The sequence below is a fragment of the Pan paniscus genome, chromosome 2, assembly GCF_029289425.2.
Source record: "Pan paniscus chromosome 2, NHGRI_mPanPan1-v2.0_pri, whole genome shotgun sequence".
Classification (NCBI taxonomy): Eukaryota; Metazoa; Chordata; class Mammalia; order Primates; family Hominidae; genus Pan; species Pan paniscus.
Window position 1 is genome coordinate 194,263,281 of NC_085926.1, and position 26,671 is coordinate 194,289,951.

Genomic DNA, 26,671 nt, shown 5'->3' on the forward strand with positions numbered 1-26,671 from the left:
TTCAAGGCTGCAGTGAGCTATGATTGTGTCACTGCAGTCCAGCCTGGACGATAGAGCGAGACCTGCCTCTAAAACAAGTAATTTTTAAAAAAAGGCATTGAAAATGCAAAAGGATTCATAGTTAAGGCACTGACTCTCCAACAACTTACTGTTTCAAAGCTGCCTTTATGCATCAAATCAATGGGTGGCCGGAATAGATCTGCAAGGGTAGTTAATTTCTTATCGATAGCTCCTCCATTTCTTAATTCTTGTTCTTGCCGAACTATAATACAGAAGGATGAAAGTTTCAGTTAGCCATAATCATGAATCACACTTAAAAAAAAAAAAAAAAAAAAAACTTCTGTCAATTGAAGGAATTGCTGTCAATATGCTTGACCTCAAATACAAAGATCTAATGTTGACTCTGAAAAAAAAAAATGCAAAGGGAGATAAGAGGAATCTTAAGACTTGGTGGTATTCCCTATCCCAAGGATACAAAGAAAATTAACTGAAAATATCCACTTAATCAAAGTAACCTCTTCACATATTCAGAAACTAACTGTAACATGGGAGAGGCTGAGTGCGGTGGCTCATGTCTATAATTCTAGCACTTTGGATGGCCGAGGTCAGCAGATCACCTGAGGTCAGGAGTTTGAGATCAGCCTGGCCAAGATGGTGAAACCCCGTTTCAACTAAAAATACAAAAAAAAAAAGCCGGGCATGGTGGAGCATGCCTGTAATCCCAGCTACTCGGGAGGCTGAGGCAGGAGAATAGCCTGAACCCTGGAGGCAGAGGTTGCAGTGAGCAGAGATCGCGCCACTGCACTCCAGCCTGGGCAACAGAGTGAGACTCCATCTCAAAAAAAAAAAATTAGCCAGGTGTAGTGGCGCATGCCTGTAGTCCCAGCACTATGGGAGGCTGAGATGTGCGGATCACCTGAGGTCAGGAGTTCAAGGCCAGCCTGGGCAACATGGTGAAACCTCATCTCTACTAAAAATACAAAACTTAGCCGGGTGTGGTGGCACAAGCCTGTAGTCCCAGCTACTCGGGAGGCTGAGGCAGGAGAATCGTTTGAACCTGGGAGGTGAAGGTTGCAGTAAGCCGAGATCATGCCACTGCACTCCAGCCTGGGTGACAGAGCGAGACTCCATCTCAAAAATAAATAGTAATAATAAAAAAAAGATTATGACAGTAGAGATGATGACCACTGTTGTCACCTTCCACTGGAAGGACACAGGATTCCCTAGATGACTTGAGTCAGTTTAGGTTCCCCATCAATTCTCTCCAAAGTTACAAGACCTATCTGTGCCTCAGTGAACTCATTCTAAATAAACTACAAAATCAAGCATGGTCCAAGGGTTTCTCATATATCCTAACATAACTGTCCTTTCTTTAGGATTCCATTGCTAAATCAATACTAAATCCTCTAAAAGCATAAGACCAAGATTCTCATTCTAATTTATTACACAAAAATATTTCAAATAACTGTAGCCAAAATATTAATAGTGGCTGCTTTGGGTGGCATGGCTTTTCCTCCTATTTTTCAATCTCTTACAATAACCATTTTCATTATATATTCCTTTCATTGACAGAAGTCAGGATCCTGAGGGAAATCAGTTTATTTTATTATAGTAAGCATTTTAAGTGTTTATTCACAAGCGAATTAAGTTTATCAATTACCATATTTCCTACATTATCTCCATCTCCTTTACTATTTTTCTATAACCAAATAGGTTAGAATTTGGAACAATTTAGCTCAGGGGAGAATTAATCACATTCTGGATCCATAATTTCACTTTTTAAAGAAGGTGAAAACTTAAAAGTAATTGGGCCTAATAGTAATCATCTTTGTCTTTTTAATAGGAAGAGAAGAGGGAGATGATAAACTGGTCCATAGATACCTACTAGTTTCAGTTTGAAAATCCCGGAAACCATCAAAAATTGAACGTGCAGGCCGTCGTCTTTTAGGAGCTTTGGGGAGAAAAAATAGAATTGAAAAAATTTTTAATTAATTTTGAAACAATTCTAAAAATGTCCTTATCTAAAAGTATTTTTAAATAAAACATATGAAACCCTTCATGAACTGCATGTCACCCTTGCACAGGGGCCGTGCTAATCTCTGTCTCGTTCCAATTTTAGTAAATGTGCTGCCGCAGCGAGCACAGTATTTCTTGTTTTAAAACACTCAAGATTCATATGGTGCCTTCCCTCAAAAAATAAAAAAGTTTAAAAACTTTCAAATCATTCATGTATAATTAATCCAAACAACTTCCATCCAGTCATCTTGTATTACAAATGAGAAAATTCAGGCCCAGTTACAATAGACTTAATCAAACTTGTGTAAAAAGTTTACGATCGGCTGGCCATGGTGGCTCATGCCTGTAATCCCAGCACTTTGGGAGGCCAAGGCGGGTGGATCACCTGAGGTCAGGAGTTTGAGACCAGCCTGACCAACATGGTGAGCCCCTGTCTCTACTAAATACAAAAAATTAGCCAGGCGTGACGGTGCATGCCTGTAATCCCAGCTACTTGGGAGGCTGAAGCAGGAGAATCACTTGAACCTAGGAGACAGAGGTTGCAGTAAGCCAAGACTGCCATTGCACTCCAGCCTGGGCAACAAGAGCGAAACTCCATCTCAAAAAAAAAAAAAAAAAAAAAAGTTTACTATCCTGGCCAGGCACTGTAGCTCACACCTCCTGTAATCCCAGCATTTTGGGAAGCCAAGGCAGGTGGATCACCTGAAGTCGAGTTCAAGACCAGCCTGATTAACATAATGAAACCCTGTCTCTAATAAAAATACAAAAAAACTAGCCAGGTGTGGTGGCACGCACCTGTAATCCTAGCTACTTGGGAGGCTGAGGCAGGAGAATCACTTGAACCTGGGAGGTGGAGGTTGCAGCGAGCCAAGATCACGCCACTGCACTCCAGCCTGGGCAAGAAGAGTGAAACTCCGTCTCAAAAAAAAAAAAAAAGTTTACTATCTTAATATCCAAGTGGTGATATCAGGAAGAAAGAAGATTTTGAGGATGATGCCACGTAGAGATGAAGCCACACACATGCTGCAGATATCCAATTCAGGTTAGCCCTGTTGTATAGAGTAACTCTACATTCTAAACCATAAGACTTAAGGACTATTTCTTAGGGATTGGATTGGACCCACGTGCAGAACTATAAAGACAAAAAAATCTTTAATTCTGGAAACTTTTTTCACAGTTACACAATGGTTTAATGACAGAAAAGTAAACAGATCCACCTAAGGTATTCCACTACCCCTGTAGAGTGTCTATTACCCAGTCTTTAAGTATTTTACAGATAAGGTGTAGAATGCTAGAATCAAAATGTTATCTTCCTATATCTATGTGTTCTTAAACCTAAACAAATTACCAGATCATTTATGTACATTACAATAAATAAAGGCTTTTCATTATTCCCTCAATATGGGTAAGTAACTAAGTTGGCTTATGGCAAGGCTGGCCAGCATGTAACCAGAATAATTATCTGTTAATAAATGATTAGTATCAAGATTAGACAGAGACTACAGAATCCCCTTAACGCGTGTCAAAACATCTTTCCCAATAACTCGTGTTTGTGATTACATAGGATAATTCTTTATATCCAGAACTACCGAGTAAAAGGCAAAACAAAGCAACAAAAAAATGCACAACATATTAAAAACTTCATTTTTGTTTAAAACATATATTCATATGCATATCATTCCTGTGTATATGTGTATGTTTTTATGTTAAACAATCACACTATCATCTCTGGGAAAAGAGATTTTGTAATACACTGTCATGTTTTATTTATTTATTTTTTTTTTGAGACAGTGTCTCACTCTGTTGCCCAGCTGGAGTGCAGTGGTGTGATCATGGCTCACTGCAGACTCCATCCTCCTAGGCTCAAGCCATCCTCCTGCCTTAGCCTCCCAAGCAGCTGGGACTACAAGTGTGCAGCACCATGTTCAGTTTTTTTGTTTGTTTGTTTGTTTTTTTAAGAGACGGGCATGTCACTATATTGCCCAGGCTAGTTTGGAACTCCTGGGCTCAAGGAGTCCTCCCACCTCATCCTCCCAAAGTGCTGGGATTACAGGCACCAGCCACCATGCCCAGCCTGAATTAATTTATTTATTTATTTATTGCGACAGAGTCTCACTCTGTTGCCCAGGCTGGAGTGCAGTGGCATGATCTCAGCTCACTGTGACCTCCGCCTCCCAGGTTCAAGGCATTCTCCTGCCTCAGCCTCCCTAGTACGTGGGACAACAGGCATGTGCCACCATGCCCAGCTAATTTTTGTATTTTTAGTAGGGAGGGGGTTTCACCATGTTGGCCAGGCTGGTCTCAAACTCCTGACCTCAAGTGATCCACCCACCTCGGCTACCAAAAGTGCTGGAATTACAGGAGTAAGCTACTGAGCCTGGCCTGAATTTTATTTTTAATTTAAATATTGCACCCTGTGTCCCTCTCTACCTTCCTCCCTCCCTCCCTTCTTCATTTCTATTCAAGAAAAAGCAAGAAATGTCATACTTTTCAATCTTGGATCTATTTTTGATCAAGAGCTCCTATTTCAAATGTACATGGCCTCTAGCAGGAATAATATAGCCTGCCAAAGAATGCCTCTAAAACTAGTTATCTGGCCCTGGTGCAGTGATGTGCGCCTATAGTCCCAGCTGCCCAGGTGGCTGATGTGAGAGGATCGCTTGAGCCAAGGAGTTCGAGTACAGTCTGTGCAACATACTGACACCCTGTCTCTTTAAAAAAAATAATAATAACTTTTTAAAAATAACTAGATATCTGAAACTTTTTAACTGTAACAATTAAGAAACTGGCTGGAGGCTGGGCATGGTGGCTCACGCCTGTAATCCCAGCACTTTGGGAGACCGAGGTGGGTGGATCACGAGGTCGGGAGATTGAGACCATCCTGGCTAACACGGTGAAACCCCATCTCTACTAAAAAATAGAAAAAATTAGTCAGGCGTGGTGGCGGGTACCTGTAGTCCCAGCTACTCGGGAGGCGGAGGCAGGAGAACAGCGTGAACCCAGGAGGTGGAGCTTGCAGTGAGCTGAGATCGCACCACTGCACTCCAGCCTGGGCCACAGAGCGAGACTCCATCTCAAAAAAAAAAAAATAGAAACCAACGATGTCTTAGAATAAGAATAGCTGCCTAAGAAAGTATATTATTTTAGGAAGGTAGCACATAAAAGGTAATTTTCTTCTACTTTTAAACTGCCAAAGATAGGTTAGTCAATATTCCACATCACCTTTCCAACCTCCCCCTTCTCTATAAGGGACCGATCTCGGTATACTCACTAGTTCCTCTTATTGCTATCCTTCTACCCAATTCCTTTTACTTCTTGGGCTAATAACCCTCTTCCCATTTGTCTTCCCTTCGTTTACCCTATTTCTAAGCAAAAACCTCTCCTCAGACCACACCACCTCTAGCCCTAAGACTATTACTGCTACCTGCCTTTTCAATGTGGTCTCCTGGCTCTTCCAAGCCGTCTGCCACAAGCAAACATCAGTCCTCTGTCCTCACTCTACTGCCCACATAATAGAAGTACTGGTCACTGAAGCCAAAGAGACTAAGCTATAAAGAGCTAAAAGAGATTCAGGAGCTTCAAAGTCAGCATAGGGGAGGGACAGGTGGAGAAAAAATGTAGTGAGAAGAGTGGCACTGTTTTACATGTCCACGTATCTGTTCGTATTTGGCTTCAGAGAAGACATCTGGATCTTCAGATCTGCTTCTGCATTCCTTTAGATCTGCTGTTATTCTTTTAGTTCAAGTATAGAAAGAAAACTAAAATTTACTTCACGCAGACACGCAGTTGTAAAAGGGAGGAGTGGGCTTTTTGTTTTAAAAGATGGGGGTCTCACTATGTTGCCCAGGCTGAAGGGCAGTGGCTATTCACAGGCACAATCCCACTACTGATCTGCACCTGCTCCGTTTCCTCTTCCTTAGGTCATCTGGTGTCCTCCACTGCCGGCAGGTCACCATATTGATTCCGAACTTAGTGCAGACACCCAATCAGCATAGGGCCCTACAGCCAAGAACTCCTGGGGCTCGAGCCATACTCCCGCCTCAGCCTCCAGAGTAGCTGAGACTACATGCCTGTGCCACCATACCCAGCAGGGAGGAGTGTTTTAAAGTCTTAGATGATTGTGGATATTCCTCTTTAATAGTACACCAATACTTAACCAATGGTAGTTTCTTAGAGGACAGCTGCAAAGTGGAATCTGAAATCTTATCAATGAGTTTTTCATACTGTTTCATTAAAACCCACTGTACTATGTGGTAGGCAGTGTCTAAGACAGCCCCCAATTTTCCCTGTCTCCCAGTATTGATAACCTGTGGGTGAATACCTTGAGTACAGGCAGGACTGAACAGAATGTGGCAGACATGATGGGATTTCACTTCCAGATTACGTTACAAAAAGACAGTGGCTTCCATTCTGGGCTGCCCTCTCTGGCTCTCTCATTTGCTCTGTGTTAAGAATGGATGCCCCCAGGCAATAGCCACATGAATGAGTTTAGCAGATCCTCCTCCATTCAGGCTTTGAGATGAATGGTAGCCTAGCTGACATGCTGACCACACCTTTGTAGGAGACCCTAACCAACGGCCACACCCAGATTGCTGACCCAAAGAAACTGAGATAACAAACGTTTGTTTTTTTCAGGCAGTTTAATTTTGGAACAATTTTTCACTCAGCAATAAATATCTAATACAATTCATCTCGCAGTCTGAATGGATCTTTTACCTATGCACAATTTTGTAGTATCATGCATTGGTTATTCAAAAATACTTGTTTACTGAGTAATGCAAACATTTCAAATATTAATGGTTTCATTACACAGTATTTTAAAAATCATCTGTTTCATGTCACCACTGATCTTATCAGAAAGCCTTCAAGTACTGGGAAAGTATCAAGCTCACAAAGGTGGGTACAAAAAATTTTCTAAAATCCTGTTTTTTGCCTGAAAGCTCTTTTGTAATTTATCATTGTTTTTGAGATGAGGTCTGTCATCAGTAGGCTGAAGTACAGTGGTGCAATCATGGCTCATGCCTTGACCTCCCAGGCTCAATCCATCTTCTCACCCCTCGGCCTCCTGAGTAGCTGGGACTACAGGCATGTGCCACCACACCCAGCTCATTTTTTTCTTAATTTTTTGTAGAGATGGGGGTCTCCCTATGCAGCCCAGGCTGGTGTGGAACTCCCAGGCTCAAGCAATCCTCCCGCCTCAGCCTCCCAAAGTAATCCCAAAGTGTTGGGATTACAGGTGTGAGTCACCACGTCCGGCCAAACCTCTTTTTTAAAATCACTGATAACAAACACTCTCAGTTGTATTGAAGTAACAAGCTCACATTTTCAAGAAAATGCCAACTGTCAAAGTGTAAACTGATAGTCTGTCAGCGATTTTTCAAGTAAAAAGAATGTTCCATGAAAAAAGCTGCCTACTTCAGCTCGCTACTCTAACAATCACACAAGTGCTTTTCCTTAAGGTAATCATAGTACTTCATTATGCCAAAGTGCTTTGTGCATACATCCTATTTCAAACAATATTTTAAAACTGTGTACTCAAGGGTCAGGATTTAATGAAATTAATCATTTTTATTGCTTCATCAAGAACATTATTAAAGAAAACTGCTTTTAAATTAATTTATTATTATTTTTTGAGTTGGGGTCTCAATACGTTGCCCAGGCTGGTCTCAAACTCCTGGGCTCAAGCAATCCTCCCGCCTCAGCCTCCCAAAGTGTTGAGATTACAGGTGTAAGCCACTGCAACTGTCCTATTTATGTTTCTTTTATAGACAGGGCCTCACTCTGTTACACAGGCTGCAGTGCAGTGGCATGATCATAGTTCACTGCAGCCTAGAACTCCCAAGCTCAAGCGATCCTCCCACCTCAGACTCCCAAGTAACTAGGACTACAGGCACGTGCCACCATGCCTAACGAATTTATTTTTATTTTTTGTAGAGATAAGAGTCTTCCTATGTTGTCTGGGCTACTCTCCAACTCCTGGTTTCAAGTGATCTGTTCAACTGTGGCCTCCCAAAGGACTGGGATTACAAGCATGAGCCACTGCACCTGGCCCTGCCTTTTAAATTTTTTTGTAAACTTCAAATATGCAGCAGTGAAGAATTCACTATCTAGTGATACAGCCTGAAGCCACCGCATGAATTCAACCAAGATGCCAGCAGTCTGACTCATCATTGTTTCTGAACTATCAGTCTAAATGTCACCACAATGAAAATAATTTGATGTCCAGTATAATGGTGCATGCCTATAATCCCAGCTACTCAGGAGGCTGAGATAAGAAGATCACCTGAGCCTAAGAGTTCTGGCCTGTAGTGTGCTATGCCAGTCAGGTGTCTACACTAAGCTCGACATCAATATAATTACCTCCCGGAAGTAGGGGGACCACCAGGTTACCTAAGGAGGGGTGAACTGGCCCAGGTTGGAAACAGAGGTCAAAACTCCTGTGCTGATCACTAGTGGGATCACGCCTGTGAGCAACCACTGCACTCCAGCCTGGGGCAACACAGCAAGACCCCATCTTGGGAAAAAAAAAAACCCTTAGTATTATTACATAAGTTGTTTTAACTTTACAGACAACCTGAAAGGGAATATTAGGGACCTGAGCCCACACCTGAACTGTGATTTAAATCAATACTGTCTTAAGAAAATAGTTTCTAAAGACCCATTTCAAGTTATAACATCTAATAATGAAAGGTAAGAATGACTTCCTAACTGTAAAAAGTCATTCTCAGTGTCCTCCTTACTGTACACCAATTCAGAGATAAAAAAAGGAAGAAAGCGGCCAGGTGTGGTGGCTCACGCCCGTAACTCCAATATGGGCCAAGGCCAAGGCAGGAGGCTTGCTTGAGACCAGCTCCATAGCAGCCAGGGCAAGCAGCAATGCCCTGTCTCCACAAAACAGAACAATCAGCCAGGCGTGGTGGCATGCACCTATAGAAGGCTGAGGTGGGAGGAATCCTTGAGCCCAGGAGTTTGAGACTGCAGTAAGCAAGGACTGTATCACTGCACTCCAGCCTGGGCAACAGACTCCATCTCTGCAAAACAAAAGAAAAAAAAAAGAGTAAAGTGGGGCTTCCAAATGGAATTCTTTTGCCTCTGTTCAAAAGCAATACAGCACAGAATTTACTTCCTATAGTCCTACAAAGACCCTGTATTATTCCTTGCAATAAAGAGAAGATAAAGCTTCCAAGGGCATTACTCTTTTGCTCCAAATCTATTCCTAGCATTTATATTTTTAAAATTATGAGCAATATGGTATATTAACAGCATAATGACTATCTGCAGTGAGCAGTCCAAAAAGCACTTCATTACACTACAATATTCAGACTTTACAGCTTTCCTCTTGCCTTTTATTTCCAAATCTAGACAGTATATTCTTTTGTTTCTTGCTATAATAAACACCAAAGCTGCCAAGTTAAAAACATTTATCTCGGCCGGGTATGGTGGCTCATGCCTGTAATCCCAGCACTTTGGGAGGCCGAGGCGGGCGGCTCACCTGAGCTCGGGAGTTCAAGACCAGCCTGACTAACATGGAGAAACCCCGTCTCTACTAAAAAAAAAAAATATATATATATATACACACACACACACATATATATACACATATATACATACAAAAAATAAAAATTAAAAAAATAAACAAAAACGTTTATCTCATAAAAACTCTCAACTAAAGTACTTTATCAAAAGACATACATATAATTTTATTCATCCTTTTGTTACAACGTATATTTCCTCCTCTTAGTTTACCGATGAAGGCTATATATGTATTATCCTAAGTGAATTAATGAAGGAACAGAAAGCCAAATACTGGACGTTCTCATAAGAGAGAGCTAAACACTGAGTACAAACAGACACAAAGAAGGGAACAGACACCAGGGCCTGGTTGAGGGTGGAGGGCGAGGATTGAAAAAAATACCTATAAGCCAGACGTGGTGGCTCGCTCCCGTAATCCCAGCACTTTGGGAGGTTGAGGCCAGAGGATCGCTTGAGCCCAGGAGTTTGGGACCAGCCTGGGCAACATAGCAAGACTCCATCTCTATTTAAAAAAAAAAAAAAAAGGAAAGAAAGGAAAGAAAGAAAAGAGAAGAGAGAAGAGAAGAGAAGAGAAGAGAAAAACTACCTATTGGGTACTATGCTCATTACCTAGGTGATAATCTGTACACCAAACCCACGCAACATGCAATTTACCCATGTAACAAACCTGCACATGTACCCCAAACCTAAAATAAAAGTTGGAGGGAAAAAAATTTGTATGTCTCTTGTACTCAATTGTATTTATTTATTTATTTTGAGAGAGAGTCTTACTCTGCTGCCCAGACTGGAGTGCAGTGGCAGTATCTCGGCTCACTGCAACCTCAGCCTCCTGGTTTAAGCAATTCTCATGCCTCAGCCTCCTAAGTAGCTGGGATTACAGGCATGTGCTGCCATGCCTAGCTAATTTTTGTACTTTTAGTAGAGATGGGATTTTGACATGTTGGCTAGGCTAGTCTTGAACTCCGGGCCTCTAGTGATCTGCCCACCTCAGCCTCCCAAAGTGCTGGGATTACAGGTGTGAGCCACCTCAACACAAAGTATTTCTCTGCATTAACTGTTCTCAATATATACTATATACAGTTTTCTGTCTTGGTCTGCCCAAGCAGATTATAATTCCATCTTGTATTTTTTTCTATATAAACTCATGATTAACACAAACTCTTTGGCTTACAAAAGGGAAATAAATGCTTAACGATAAATTAATCTGATTAAATGTCCCATTCTCTATTGCCAGTCTCTATCCAGATTCATATCACAATTTTTCACACGAATGAGGGGTTACTGTGCCCTTCATCCACATGAGGAACAGCACTTCTACAAATTAAGAGAGAAGGTAAGGCATATCTAGAGAGTAAGGATATGGCAGTCAAGTAGGTATCCAGAAAATAAAAATAATCAGAATATTTTCATTATTCATTCCCATTACAAGGCAGCAATTCTTTTTGCTAACGTCCCTCCTTTTGGCATTTTCCAACAAATATCAATTTTTAACATCTGCTTCACTCTTTGTGAGTCAACTGTGCAACTTTCTGTACAGGACTATAGAAAAAATAAGAAATGACACTACACTTCTAACAGTCTCCTAGCAAGCCTTCACATCTTTTGATGGTTTCATTAAAATCCTAAAGAACAAAATCAAATAAGGCTAAGGGAAAAAAGTGAACTTACCACCAAATAATGGTTCTGGTTCCACCAGTATTTCCTGCTTTTGAGGAATTGGGGCACGAACTTCTTCTCTATTAAAAAAAAATGGGAAAATAAAAAATGAAAACTGTTTTCTGCTACCTGTTTGCTTTCTGTAAATACTGTGAATATATTCAAATTAACATAGTGACTTTTAGAAGCACAGTAATAATAAGTTTTTGTGTTGCTATTTTTTTGGGGGGGCGGTGGAGACAGTGTCTCACTCTGTCGTCCAGGCTGGAGTGGACCGACACGATCTTGGCTCACTGCAACCTCCACCTCCCGAGTTAAAGCGAATCTAGTGCCTCAGCCTCCCTAGCAGCTGGGACTACAGGCATACACCATCACACCTGGCTAATTTGTTTTCATATTTTTAGTAGTGACAGGGTCGCGCCATGTTGGCCAGGCTGGTCTCGAACTCTTGAGCTCAAGCAATCCACCCACCTCAGCCTTCCAAAGTGCTAGGATTACAGGCATGAGCTACTGCATCCGGCTGATAAATGAGTTTTAGATAGTTTCCACATAAAGCTCAAGTGGAAAAGAGTACCTGGCATATATAGCTCAAATGGTTTGGAAATAAAAACAATTTCCCCTTCCCTCTCAAGTTTCCTACCTTAAATTCTGTCAGAAAAAAAGAAAAAAATTTTCCCCCAAAAAGTCAGGCAGAAATGAACAGAAAAATATAGGCTTAATAGAAGCAATATCACATTACTACTATATCAAAGAATAATTAAATCACAAGGACATATTAAAATAAACTTTAAAAGGCAGTGAATTTCATGCTAATTATGAAAGAGGCTAACAGGTATGATCTTGGATTATTTACTAAAAAGATCCTAATATACAGAACAAAAAAAGTAATTACTCATCTTTTAAAAGCCTATTTTCTTCAAAGTTTACATTCATAGGGTTTACTGATAATCCATCTCTTCCAATAAGAAAAAACTCATTTAGATATACTGTAAAAATGGTGTGTGCCTTTAAAGATTAGTTTATTTTAGGTTGGGCATGGTGGCTCATGCCTGTAATCCCAGTACTTTGGGAGAGGAGGCAGGAGGCTCACTTGAGCCCAGGAGCTGGAGACCAACCTTGGCAACATAGTAAGACTCCATCTCTAAAAAAAAAAGAAAAAGAAAAAAAAAATTACTTTGTTTTACAGTTGTAACTCAAATATTGAACTTTGCTGATTAATGTTCACAGCAAATAGTAACTTCCTAATTCATTATCTTCCTGCTTATAAGTATTATTATATAAGCATGTAAATTCCATATAAATTTATGTTAGCCCTAATGGTTTTTTTTTTTTGAGACGGAGTCTTACTCTGTGGCCCAGGCTGGAGTGCAGTGGTGTGATCTCGGCTCACTGCAAGCTCCGCCTCCCAGGTTCACACCATTCTCCTGACTCAGCCTCCCAAGGAGCTGGGACTACAGGCGCCCGCCACCACGCCAGGCTAATTTTTTGTATTTTTAGTGGAGATGGGGTTTCACCGCGTTAGCCAGGATGGTCTCAATCTCCTGACCTCGTGATCCGCCCGCCTCGGCCTCCCAAAGTGCTGGGATTACAGGCGTGAGCCAGCGCGCCCGGCCAATGGTTTTCATTCAGGTGTTCTGAACAGTATTAACTAAAGATCTTGTTTTTGACATTTAAGCGTTGGAACTCCAAAACATCCTTTATGAAATGAAGTAGGAATACTCATTTGTCAATAATTACATCCTGTAATCAAAGAACAACCAGTTAAAGAAATTTCCAATAAACCAAGTGACAAAAGGATAATTCAAAATTATGTTAAGTACCCTTTCCTACTGCTCACACACAAAATTTCGATAATCTGAAGAAACAGATGACACATCTATAAGAGTAAGCTCTGTCAATCCTTTCATCAAAAGGAAATAGGCCAGCCAGGCATGGTGGCTCACACCTGCAATCCTAGCATTTTGAGAGGCCAAGGCAGTTGGATCGCTTGAGCTCAGGAGTTCAAGACCAGCCTGGGCAACAAGGCAAAACCCCATCTTTACAAAAAATACAAAAATTAGTCAAGTGTGGTGGCATGCGCCTATACTCCCAGCTACTTGAGGCGCCGAGGTTGCTTGAACCCTAGAGGAGGAGGTTGCAGTGAGTTGAGAGCAGTAAGCAGAGATCACACCCCTACATTCCAGTCTGAGTTACAGAGCAAGACTGTGTTTTTAAAAAAAGAGTTAATTATCTTAAGAAAACTGGTGCACACAGTGGCTCACGCCTGTAATCCCAGCACTTTGGGAGGCCGAGGTAGGTGGATCACGAGGTCAGGAAATCGGGACCATCCTGGTCAACGTGGTGCAACCCCATGTCTACTAAAAATAAGAAAATTAGCCGGGCGTGGTGGAGTGTACCAGCAGTCCCAGCTACTTAGGAGGCTGAGGCAGGATAATCCACTTGAACCCAGGAGGCAGAGGCTGCAGCAAGCCGAGATCACACCTCTGCACTCCAGCCTGGCGACACAGAGAGACTCTGTCTCAAAAAAAAAAAAAAAAGAAAGAAAGAAAACTTTTACCTAAACAAAACTTTCCATTATTGTTATACCTCGCTTTACAGTGTGTGTGTGTGTGTGTGTGTATATATATATGTATATATATATATATAATTGTCTCAATCTCAGACAACTCAGTTGTTCTATGAACAAACTTTAATCTGATGAAATGCATCAATTAGAGGGGTGGATTAAGTAGTACAGTTGTCCTTACACGAAAAGACTTGATTACTACATTATCTGAGGGTATCTGTACCAAGACTGTCAGCTACCAAGAATGGAAGGATGGAACAGAAAAAAGTGAATAAAGAAAATCATACTTTAGGAATTAGGAGCCATTATCAAATGTTAATCAATTAGCAATACAAACTATCTAAGCCAAGTTATATATAGGGCAATTCATTAGGAAAAGATATTCATTTATCAAAACTATTTTTCAACACAATTGAGAAAACATGTTTTATACAATGAGGATAAATATGCTCTCCCAAAACAACTATGAATATTTGCTATTCAAGTTTCTGTATTAGGTGGTTTTTTGGTTTTGTTTTTTGTTTTTTGTTTTGAGACAGGAGGCCTCACTCTGTGTCATCCAGGTTGGAGTGCAGTGGCACAATCATGGCTCACTGCAACCTCAACCTCCCAGGCTCATGTGATCCTCCCATCTCAGCCTCCCAAGTAGCTGGGACTACAGTCGCGTACCACCACACCCGGCTAATTTTTGTATTTTTTGTAGAGACAGGGTTTTGCTATATTGCCCAAGCTGGTCTCAAACTCTTGGGCTCAAGCCATCCTCCTGCCTTGGCCTCCCAAAGTACTAGAATTACAGGCATGAGCCACCATGCCTGGACTTTTTTTTTAAATATTAAGGTTTTCATACTGATTTCTGTTAAGAGTTTGAGCTATATTGGGAGCGAAATACATGGCCAACATTAACAGAAAAAACTCTACACGATATTTTTATTATTTTTTTGAGACAGAGTCTTGCTCTGTCACCCAGGCTGGAGTGTAGTGGCACGATCTCTGGTCACTGCAACCTCTGCCTCCTGGGCTCAAGCAATTCTTGTGCCTCAGCCTCCCGAGTAGCTGGGATTACAGGCGCATGCCACCACGCCTGGCTAATTTTTGTATTTTTTTTTTTTAGTAGAGACACGGTTTTACCATGTTGGTCAAGCTGGTCTCGACCTCCTGACCTCGTGATCAGCCCACCTCGGCCTCCCAAAGTGCCGGGATTACAGGCATGAGCCACCACGCCCAGCCTAGCTTCAAGCATTTTTAATAGCAACTCAAAACATTTCTGTGACAATGCAGAAAAACCTACAATTGGGAAATCTGAACTTTACTGGGCTCTACTGCTACTTAATTGCTGTGTAGCTTGGGGAAATGGCTATGCCTCTGCTTCCTTATTGGTAAAATGTTGATAATGCCATCCAATAAGGTGTTTGTTTATTTGCTGCTGCCGTGAGGCACACAGGCCCTGCTGGCCACGGGCCAATCCTAGCAGAGCACCACCACACACTCCAACCAACCCCATCTCCCCGACTTCACAGAGCCTACACGGTTCCTTTGAGGATTAAATAAGCAAGACAGTACTCTAAAGAATTTAAAGTATGTAACTACAAAAATTTCCACTTCATACTTTTTCAGAGGCTTTCAGCCTTTCATTTATTTCAAAACCAGAGAATCGACCTAGCTTTGATAAAAATGCAACTACTTAATTTAGGCAATGGATAGCTCCTGACAACACATAATAAATTCATACTCTGTGTGTGGTCTGACAGTAGAGACACTTGCTGAACTGGTACTGGGCTCTTCAGCGATTCCTCCACCATCCAAAAACATAGTGACTGCCATTTCCAGATTATTGTTGCACGCTTCAAGCATATGTTTTCCTACACTTTCACTTGCACCTGAAACAGTAAAAAGACAGGAAAAACGTTAAAAAAAAAAAAAAGACAGCCTCTTTCTTCAGCTCATATTAGAATTCCCAAGTAAATTAATAGTATTTTTCCCTTTTAGAATGAATGACTTTCTTGTGAAATACACAGAGCTAGAAAAAAATGTACACATTCTTGAAGTGAAATACACAGAGCTAGAAAAGAATTTAGCAGCATTAAAGAGTAATCATCCTTCATAATAAAACAAAAACTAAATAAAGCATTTTTGGCCATTTCTTTGGCCATTTATTTAAATGGCCAAAGTATATATTTGGGAATAAGCTGAAAAAAGATAAAGAAAAATGAAAGACTACATTCTAGAGTTAGAAATGCTTTGTTAGAAAGAATACATTTCAGTTAGCATTTCTGTTTCTGTTAAAAAGAAAGCATCAGGCTGGGCGCAGTGGCTCACACCTGTAATCCCAACACCTTGGGAGGCTGAGGCGGGCAGATCACGAGGTCAGGAGTTGGAGACCAGCCTAACCAACGTGGTGAAATGCCGTCTCTACTAAAAACACAAAAATTTGCCAGGCATGGTGGTACACACCTGTAATCCCAGCTACTTGGGAGGCTGAGGTAGGAGAACTGCTTGAACCCAGGAGGCAGAGGTTGCAATGAGCCAAGGTCATGCCACTGCACTCCAGCCTGGGCAACAGAGCGAGACTCTGTCTCAAAAAAAAAAAAAAAAAAAAAAAAAGCAACTTTAATACCAATGGCAAAGAAGTGAGATGGAACATTTTTTGTCTAAGACATAACTAAGTCAAAATCTGGTAAGAAATGTCAATCTTCATCATTTAAAAATGTCCCTATTACAAATGTCTCATTTGTAAATAACGTAAAGCTAACAGAGTCTGCTAAATGAAATGTAAATTGGTAAGGTCCTTTAAGACAACAATTTTACAACATGTATTCCAGAAACAAAAATACTCATTCCTTTTTCGACTCAGTAATTTGGGCTTCTAGTCAAAAGAAAATAAAATCTACATAAAATACTATATGCATAAACATGTTCATACACATGTCCAGCATAGCTTCAGTTTATATTGAAAAGTTGGAAATAACATAAATGTCTAGTGATAGAATGTAAATTGAACATTTTCTGGCCACTAAAAAGCACCTCAAGCTTTCCATTTGGGATGATTTTTCTTCTATCTGAATTATGTCCCTTAGAATCTCCTTCTCTTGGTGGTAAATGCTCTTAAGTTTTTGCCTGCAAATGTCTTTATTTCGCTGTCATTCCTGACAGTTTTACTGGGTATTCCATTTCAAAGCTGACAGCTATTTTCTCTCAGAATATTGAAGACAGCATTCCAATGTCCTCTGGCTTCTGTTGTTGCTGCTGGGAAATCAGTTGCCAGACTAAAGAAAAATGTTTTTATAGCAATCTGTTGTTTCTAGTTGCTTTTAAGACCCTCTGTCTTTAGCCTCCTGCAATTTCACTCTGATTTGTCAGGGTGATTTTATTTAACCTCTTTGGGATTCAATGGACTTCTACCACTTGAAGATTATCTTTTATCAATTCTGAAAAATTCCCAGTGATTTATATTTGATCGTTGTCTCACCCCCTCCATTCATACTTATTTCCTCTGTAACTCCAATTAGATGTATGCTACAACTCTTCACTCTAACCTTTATGTCTCAACCTTTCTTTCATATGCATATTGTCTCTTTGAGCTCTCTATGGTGCATTGTGGGTAATCTCTTCAATGCTATCTTCCAGTTCACACATTCTCCCTTTAGCTGTGCCAATCTGTTTCTTCACTTGCTCACTGAGCTTTTGATTTCAGCTAATTTTTTATAACTAGAAGTTCTGTTTTTGTTTACGTCCTCATCTGCTTGATCATGTTTTGGAGATCCTTAATTCCTACTATCCCAATCTTTCATTTCTTCAAACATATTAACCCAACTTATTGGAATCACTAATCACTAAGGGAAAAAATAAATTTTCTACAGTTTCTATAGGTCACTGTTTCTTGTTTCTGCTGGATCTTGCTCACTGTGCCACAGTTTTTGTGTGATTTGTGATTTTTTTACTGTGATGTCATGTGCCTTGAAATTTTAATCTACAGAATTCTGAAGCCTGGGTTGAAGGTACATTTCATCCTAAGAGGATATGATTTGACAGACTTTGCAAGGCACCCACAGGGACTACCAAACTGAGACCACTTTAAATACACTTCTGACTTGGAGGTTTTTCAAGACCACATGGGAAATGTGACTGTAACAATCTTTGTTATAAATTCTCTGTGAAGATGTTCATCTCCATACATCCCCTCCCCACTGCCAAGGTAGAAGCATCCTACTCTCTGCTTTATGAAGGGGAGGAGCCTTCTTTCAGGCCCCTTTCCTTGCTAAGGCCCCAAGCTTTCTTTCCTGTGACCCATGAGTCTACCAAAAGGGAAGTTCAAAGCCATCCAGTGTGGACAGATTCCACCAGACCTGCTTTAAAGGTAGCTAATTTCTGCATTCTTCATTTTTAGCCTGGTGCTAACCAATAATGTATTTTAAAAGAAACTTTTTTTTTTTTTTTTGAGACGGAGTTTCACTCTCATCACCCAGGCTGGAGTGCAATGGTGTGATCTTGGCTCACTACAACCTCCACTTCAGGGTTCAAGCGATTCTCCTGTCTCAGCCTCCCAAGTGGCTGGGATTACAGGCGCCTGCCACCACACCGGGCTAATTTTTCTATTTTTAGTAAAGACAGGGTTTCACCATGTTGGCCAGGCTGGTCTTGCCCTCCTGACCTCAGGTGATCCACCCGCCTTGGCCTCCCAAAGTGCAGGGATTACAGGAGTGAGCCACCACACTTGGCCTAAAAAATGTTTTTTAAATACATACATTCTTCAGCACTTTTTTTCTCAGCAGCAGGGTTATTCATGTTATCACTCTACATTACCCTTACTGCAAGAAATGGAAGTGCTAACTCTACTCTTAATGTCTCTCATTTGTTTTCTCTTCTGTACTACTGTCTCTAAGGCAAATCCTTAATACTTACCTCAATTACTTCAATAGGCTACTAACTGATCATTATTCCATTTTCCACCTTGCTGCAGAGGGTATGTTCCAAAATATAAGTCTCATTATATCATCCCTCTGTTTAAAATCACTTCATGGCAGCCGGGCACGGAGGCTCACGCCTATAATCCCAGCACTTTGGGAGGCCAAGGTGGGCGGATCATGAGGTTAGGAGTTCAAGACCAGCCTGGCCAAGATGGTGAAACCCCATCTCTACTAAAAATACAAACATTAGCCAAGCATGTTAGCACACACCTGTAATCCCAGCTACTCAGGAGGCCGAGGCAGGAGAATCTCTTGAACCTGGGAGGTGGAGGTTGCAGTGAGCTGAGATTACACCACTGCACTCCAGCCTGGGCAACGGAGCAAGACTCCATCTCAAAAAAAAAAAAAAAATCCCTTAATGGCTTTCTTCTGATGCCTGCAGTATAAATTCAAGTCTTTATGATCTGGAAAGCCCTTTGTGATCAGGCCTCAGCTTATTTCTCTGGCTTTGCCTTTCTTCTTCCTCATCCTACACAGTTTACTATAGTCAAACTAAATTACATGCTTAGAATGCCCTTATCCTCCCCATCGTCCCCTCATCTAGTTCATGCATGCTGAAATCAACAGAAATGTTACTTTGTTGATCTGTGCACTAGCCTACCTGCCCGTTCCCATCCCTGTGATAATGTTCTATTATATCCATGGATACACTACTAGTAAATGCTGGTTCCTTTTCTGGCTCCCCCAAAAGAATAGAAGGTTCTTGAACAGAGGAACTGGTTTTCTTGCCTTGGTATCTCCCAGCACCTGGCATCACACTTTGCTTGCATGTGATCAATGTCTGATAAACTTAGTGATATCTCACAGTACTTTAACTCATTAGCTACATACTAGAGAGAGGGAGTAGGCCTTAGTCAAAACCACTGGCAACCCTTTTATAACAATTTAATTTTGTACTCTGTGCATATACATATGTTTTAAAATTAATTTATAAAGCAGTACAGTTATGTTGTGGAAATAAATAGCAAATGGATACGCTGGATTCATGGATTTAAGATAAATTTAAAGAGAAGTGAAAATAACAGGCTTCAAAAAACTAGCAGATGGCCGAGCACAGTGGCTCACATCTGTAATCCCAGCACTTTGAGAGACCAAGGCAGGCAGATCACCTGAGGTCAGGAGTTCGAGACCACCTGACCAACATGGTGAAACCCCTTCTCTATTAAAAATATGAAAATTAGCCGGACGTGGTGGCAGGCGCCTGTAATCCCAGCTACTCGGGAGGCTGAGACAGGAGAATCGCTTAACCTGGGAGGCGGAGGTTGCAGTCAGCCAAGATCGTGCCATTGCACTCCAGCCTGGGGCACAAGAGTGAGACTTCGTCTCAAAAAACAAACAAACTAGCAGATGACATGGAGTAGCTATAGCCTTTTCTGATAGCTGATAAAGATATATATTTAAGGTGCAAATGAAAACAACCGAATAAACTCATTTCATAAAATATGACTGAAAAAAGGCGGCCGGCCAGGTGCGGTAGCTCATGCCTGTAAACCTGGCACTTTGGGAGGCTGAAGTAGGTGGATCATTTGAGCTCAGGAGTTCGAGACCAGCCTGGCCAACAGGGTGAAACCCCATCTTCTACTAAAAATACAAAATCAGCCAGGCGTGGTGGCGGGTGCCTAATAGCTCCCAGCTATTAGGGAGGCTGAGGCAGGAAAATTGCTTGAATCCAGGAGGCGGAGGTTACAGTGAGCTGAGATCACACCACTGCACTCCAGTTTGGGTGACAGAGCGAGACTTTGTCTCAAAAAACAAAAAAAAAAGAAAAAAGAAAAAAAGCATGAATATACAACGTGTGTAATAATGTTAAATCAATAAATATTACCAAAGAAAGCACCTGATCATTTCACTTAAATCTCTAGAAACGCACATAGTTGACAGTCAACTGTTTTTTTTAGTACCAGCTTATACCCATTAAAAAGGCTACTATTAAAAAACAAAAAATAACAAGTGTGGGTGAGCATGTGGAGAAACTGGAACCACTATGCACTCTTGATGGGAATATAAAATGGTACAACTAGGGTGGAAAACTATGGAGATTCCTCAAAAAGCTAACAACAGAATATGATCCAGTAATTTCACTTCTGGAGATATACCCAGAGAACTGAAAGCAGGGTCTCAAAAATATATTTATATGCCCACTTTCATAACAGCATTATTCACAGTAGGTAAAACATGAAAGCCACCCAAGTATACATCAACACATGAATGGATAAACAAAAGTAGTATATTCATACAATGGAATCTCATGGAGCCTTGAAAAAGAAGGAAATTCGGACATGAATGAACCTTGAGGACATTATGCTAAGTGAAATAAGCCAGTCACAAAATTACAAACGCCATATGATTCTACTTATGTGAGACATTTAGAGCACTAAAAATCGAGTCAGAAAGTAGAATGATGGTTGCCAGGGGCTGGAGGAAGGTAGAATGAGGAACAGGGAGTTCTTGTTTAATGGGTATAGAGTTTCAGTTTTACAAAACAAAGAGTTATAGAGAGGGACGGTGGTAATGGTTACACATTATTAATGTATTTAATACCACTGAACTGTACCCTGAAAAATGGTTAAAATGGGCCAAGCACGGTGGCTCACGGCTGTAATTGAGCACTTTGGGAGGCCGACGTGGGCGGATCACTTGAGGTCAGTTAGAGACCAGCCTGGCCAACATGGTGAAACCCCGTCTCCACTAAAAATACAAAAATTAGCCAGGTGTGGTGGTGGGCACCCATAATCCCAGCTACTGGGCAGGCTGAGGGAGGAGAACCGATTGAACCCAGGAGGCAGAGGTTGCAGTGAGCCGAGGTTGCTCCATTGCACTTCAGCCTGGGCAACAAGAGCGAAACTCTGTCTCAAAAAAAAGGTTAAAATGATAAATTTTGTTATATACATGTTAATACAATTTTAAAAATTGAAAAAACAAACACCCTTTTTGGGAAATTTAGAGAAAATCGCCTTTCATTTGGGGTCTGCCTTTTATCTAGGTATATATGGTAATTTAAGTTACACAGGACCAGGGAGGTTTTTCCTTTAAAAGAGCTTCATACATTACTCAAATGTGAGAAACATTCTTAGACCCTTCTTTCTCCCCCGAGTGAACATCCCATCAGTTAACCAAAGAGAGCTACAGTTCCTTCTAGTTAATACCACTCCTAACCAACCTTTTCTATGTCCACTGCTACAGTCTTAGTTCAAGCCCTCAACATCTCTCACATGAATTACTGTATCTCACACCTCATGGCCCCCTTTGATATAGAGTCATCCCTCCAGTATCCATGGGGCACTGGTTCCATGACCGTCCAAGGATACTAAAATTTGAGAATGCTCAAGTTCTTCATATAAAATGGTACAGTATTTGCAAACAATCTATACTTTAAATCATCTCTAGATTACTTATAGCACCTAATACAATGTAAATGCTATTACATTGTACCTAATACCACGTAAACAGTTGTTATACTATAGAGAATAATGACAAACAGAAAAGTCTCTACGTGTTCAGTAGAGATGGAACAATGTTTTCTTTTTCCCTGAATATTTTGTTTTTTTTTTTGCTGGAGTGCAGTGGTACGATCTCCCTCACTGCAACCTCTGCATCCCAGGTTCAAGTGATTCTCCTGCCTCAGCCTCCCAGGTAGCTGTTCTGTTGCCACCACCATACCTGGCTAATTTTTGTATGTTTAGTAGAGACAGGGTTTCACCATGTTGGCCAGGCTGGTCTTGAACTCCTGACCTCAGGTGATCTGCCTGCCTTGGCCTCCCAAAGTGCTGAGATTATTTACAGGCATACGCCACTGCACCCGGCCTTTTCCCTGAATATTTTCAATACGCAGGCTAAATTCACCAATACAGAACCCATGGATATGGAGGGCCAGATGTACCTTCAACACAGCAAAATAATGTAAGTTCAATTGTCTGTCTTCCTATTTCAACAGTTCTGTATTGCTGATTGAAAAAGTTTTAATCCCTCTCAAGCTGCATACAAGATTTGTTCCTTACCCCTCCCATGTTATATCCCTCTACTCTCATCTCACCTCTGTACCATTCCCTTCAGCCACATGGACCTACCGGCATCATCTAGGCAGTTCCCTTGGTAGGACTTTATAAAACCCTATCTTTGCATGATTTGGATAGTGGTTAGGACAACAAACCAAACACCCACCTTTCTGTTACATTCTGAACATTTCCCCTGCCTCCTCACTCTGAAGCAGGAACAAATATATACTTTCCCATTGAGTCATAATCTTTACCCTTGTCTCTGCTAGCTGCTCTGTCTCTCAGACTTTAAAAGCTCACTCAACTAGCGCAGATCTCACTTTTCTCATCCCAGTTACATTCTTCCTAAGTTCTCAGTGGAGCTGAACCAAAAGTTAAGTTGTAGTATATACAAATTTAACATTCTAACCATCAGAAAACACTTTAAAAAATGAAATATCAAAACAAAAACACAAATGCAACTTTTTGAAGGAAAGGAAAAGTTCTAATATCCCCACAGCCAACCTTATGTAACTAAATACAAATTCTTGGGGCAAAAACAGCACAAATTTGATAAACAATTTCAAGACACATATGCTACCATATTCTTACTCATAAAACCTGAGGCTTTGTTTCAGTGTTTCCCTAATATTTGTACATTGCCTCCAGTTACATTGTGTTGTATTATCATACTTCTTTTTTTTTTTTTTTTGAGACAGAGTCTCATTCTGTTGCCAGGCTGAAAAGCAGTGGTGCGAATCTTGGCTCCCTGCAACCTCCACCTCCTGGGTTCAAGTGATTCTCCCGCCTCAGCCTCCCGAGTAGCTGGGACTATAGGCGCACGCCACCACTCCCAGCTAATTTTTGTATTTTTAGTAGAGACGGGATTTCACCATGTTGGCTAGGATGGTCTCAATCTCCTGACCTTGTGATCCGCCTGCCTCAGCCTCCCAAAGTGCTGGGATTACAGGCGTGAGCCACCGCACCCAGCCATATTATCATACTTCTTGAATGCTAGACTATACAAGTTCCGCAGGCTGGGTGCGGTGGCTCACACCTGTAATCCCAGCACCTTCGGAGGCCGAGACAGGTGGTCACGAGGTCAGGAGCTCAAGACCATCCTGGCCAACATGGTGAAATCCCGTCTCTACTAAAAAATAAAAAATAAAAAAATTAGCTGGGCATGGTGGCGCGTGCCTGTAATCCCAGCTACTCGGGAGGCTGAGGTAGGAAAATCGCTTGAACCAGGGAGTCAAAGGTTGCAGTGAGCCAAGATTGTGCCACTGCACTCCAGCCTGGTGACAGAGCAAGACTTCATCTCAAAAAAAAAAAAAAGTTCAGTGACTACTGTGCTCTACCATTTTAATTTAGACAGCAGCTAAAAATTAAAGGTTTCTTACAGGAAGACTACTTTCGGCTGCTTGTTCTAGCAGAGATGCACAATCTGTTAACATCTGCGTCCCAATGAACCCTAAAACTAGCTTCTCAATGTATGGACCAAACTTTCTTTTCAGAGAATTAAGTGGCCAAGTTCACACTATTTTGGCTCTTGTCTAAGTGCTCACACCGCATTACAGCACCACAAAAAAAGCAGAAAGAACATGTTGATGGTGAAGTGAAACTCACTTCTGCCATAACAGCAACCAATGCTGGCTACTTTCATTCACAAACTTATCTGGTCATAGGAAATTCAACTTACACCGGGTGCGGTGGCTCACGCCTGTAATCCCAGCACTGTGGGAGGCTGAGCGGGGGGCGGATCACCTGAGGCCAGGAGTTCAAGACCAGCCTGGCCAACATGGTGGAACTCCATCTCTACAAAAATTACCCGGGCACGATGGTGGGTGCGTGTAATCCCAGCTACTCGGGAGGCTGAGGCGGGAGAATTACTTGAACCCAGGAGGCAGAGGTTGCAGTGAGCTGAAATCGCGCCACTGCACTCCTGCCTGGGCGACTGAGCAAGACTCTGTCTCAAAAATAAAAAAAAAAAGGAAAAAGGAAATTCAACTTAAAAATGCCACTGCATACAAATATTGTTGCCACCCTTTCTACCACCCTTCATCTACCAGAACTCCAATGCCACTGCCAGGGGAACCATTTAGAGAATTTGTGGGTTCTGATGAGAATCAGAACTTGTGAAGTCAATCCTCAAGCAAGCAGGCCTGTCAACATTTTAGTCTGCCTAGCCCAAGTCTTTTCCTAACTGCATATTTTTTTTCCACGTTATTACGCTACCTAAAATACTTCCAATTCAGAGATTAATTTGGGTAAACAAACATTCTATTTAAAAATATGAAGACTTACTAGAGTTAAGGATGTATCAATCATTTCATAACATAAATTAATTCAATCATATTGCCTTCTCTTAAAAGCTAGTAACAATATATTTAGAGTCAATATACAGAGGAAAAGGGTGTTGATTTAGAAGAAGAGGGATGTAAGTAGCTTTAGTGTCACAAGTGCCTTTTTGGGGAGAGGTAAGAAAGGCCTGCAGTACCACGTGAGGGCAACTTAGGGCATGAAAAGACACTGAACACCTGGAGCCACAGACACAGCAAGAAGTTAAAATAAATGTACAGACAGGCGCGGCGGCTCACGCCTGTAATCCCAGAACTTTGGGGGGCTGAGGCGGGCGGATCACAAGGTCAGGAGATCGAGACCATCTTGGCTAACACGGTGAAACCCCGTCTCTACTAAAAATACAAAAAATTAGCCGGGCGTGGTGGCGGGCGCTTGTAGTCCCAGCTGCTGGGGAGGCTGAGGCAGGAGAATGGCGTGAACCCGGGAGCGGAGCTTGCAGTGAGCCGAGATCGCGCGACTGCACTCCAGCCTGGGAGACAGAGCGAGACCCCATCTCGAAAACTAAATAAATCAATCAAATAAATAAATAAATAAATGTACAAAAACCTTTGCCTCCGCCCTGTCTTATGCCCAGTAACAAAGAGAAAATATTCTTCAAATTCCCTTCTGTACTCATGCTAAGGAGTACAGAAGATATGATTTAATAAGAGCCTGGAAACTACTCAGCTAAACCTGGGTTCGACTTCTACTTCTGTCATTCACTAGTGCGACTCTGAGTAAGATACTAATTTCTCTAGGCATCAGTTTCCTCAGTTATAAAATGGGGATTTATCAACTTCATGAAGTGCTACCATGAATTAAGAGAATTCAGCTGGGCGTGGTGGCTCACACTGTAATCCCAACACTTTGGAAGGCCGAGGCAGACGGACTGCTTGAGCTCACAAGTTTGAGACCAGTCTGGGCAAAATGGTAAAAAACAAAACAAAGCAAAAAAAAAAAACCCATCTCTACAAAAAAGATTAGCCAGGCGTGGTGGCACATGCCTGTAGTCCCAGCTACTCAGGAGGCTGAGGTGGAAGGATTGCTTAAGTCCAGGAGTTTTGAGGCTGCTGTGAGCTATGATCATACCACTCCAACCTGGGTGACAGAGCAAAATCCTGTCTCTAAAAAAAAAAAAAGAAAAGAAAATTCACATTAAAGAACTTGGGATACCTCTTAATTAGCAGTTAGCTATTAATAAAGACTGGCCAGGCACAGTGGTTCACTTGAAGTCAGGAATTCAAGACCATCCTGACCAACATGTGAAACCCTGTCTCTACTAAAAATACAAAATTAGCTGGGCGTGATGGTGGGAGCCTGTAATCCCAGCTACTCGGGAGGCTGGGGTGGGAGAATCACTGGAACCCAGGAGGCAGAGGTTGCTGTGGGCCGAGATCACGCCACTGCACTCCAGCCTGGGCGACAGCAAGACTCCATTGAAAGAAAGAAAGGAAGAAAAGAAGGAAGGAGGGAGGGAGGGAGGGAGGGAGGGAGGGAGGGAAGGAGAGAAGGAGAGAAGGAGAGAAGGAAGGAATGACGGAAGGACGGAAGGACGGACAGACAGTCCCAAGTTTACAGTACTCTATACGTAAATGACATGGAAGTATAAAGTGTGAATATAT

The 26,671-nt window shown here is 41.6% G+C and overlaps 1 protein-coding gene and 1 non-coding gene across 2 annotated transcripts in view; both read right to left on the minus strand.

Moving 5' to 3' along the window:
• The window catches only part of UBXN7 (UBX domain protein 7), an 84,599-nt gene that overhangs the window by 43,406 nt on the left and 14,522 nt on the right, over positions 1–26,671 (minus strand). The window contains exons 2-5 of the mRNA XM_003806418.5: positions 15,501–15,648; positions 11,218–11,285; positions 1,886–1,951; positions 150–262 (exon numbers count right to left, since the gene is read on the minus strand). Coding sequence (XP_003806466.2) covers positions 150–262; positions 1,886–1,951; positions 11,218–11,285; positions 15,501–15,648 — 395 coding nt within the window. The remainder of the gene's footprint in view (positions 1–149; positions 263–1,885; positions 1,952–11,217; positions 11,286–15,500; positions 15,649–26,671) is intronic.
• LOC112439384 (U6 spliceosomal RNA) lies at positions 2,041–2,143 on the minus strand. Its single transcript, XR_003027680.1, has one exon. It is a non-coding gene; the product is annotated as a U6 spliceosomal RNA (small nuclear RNA).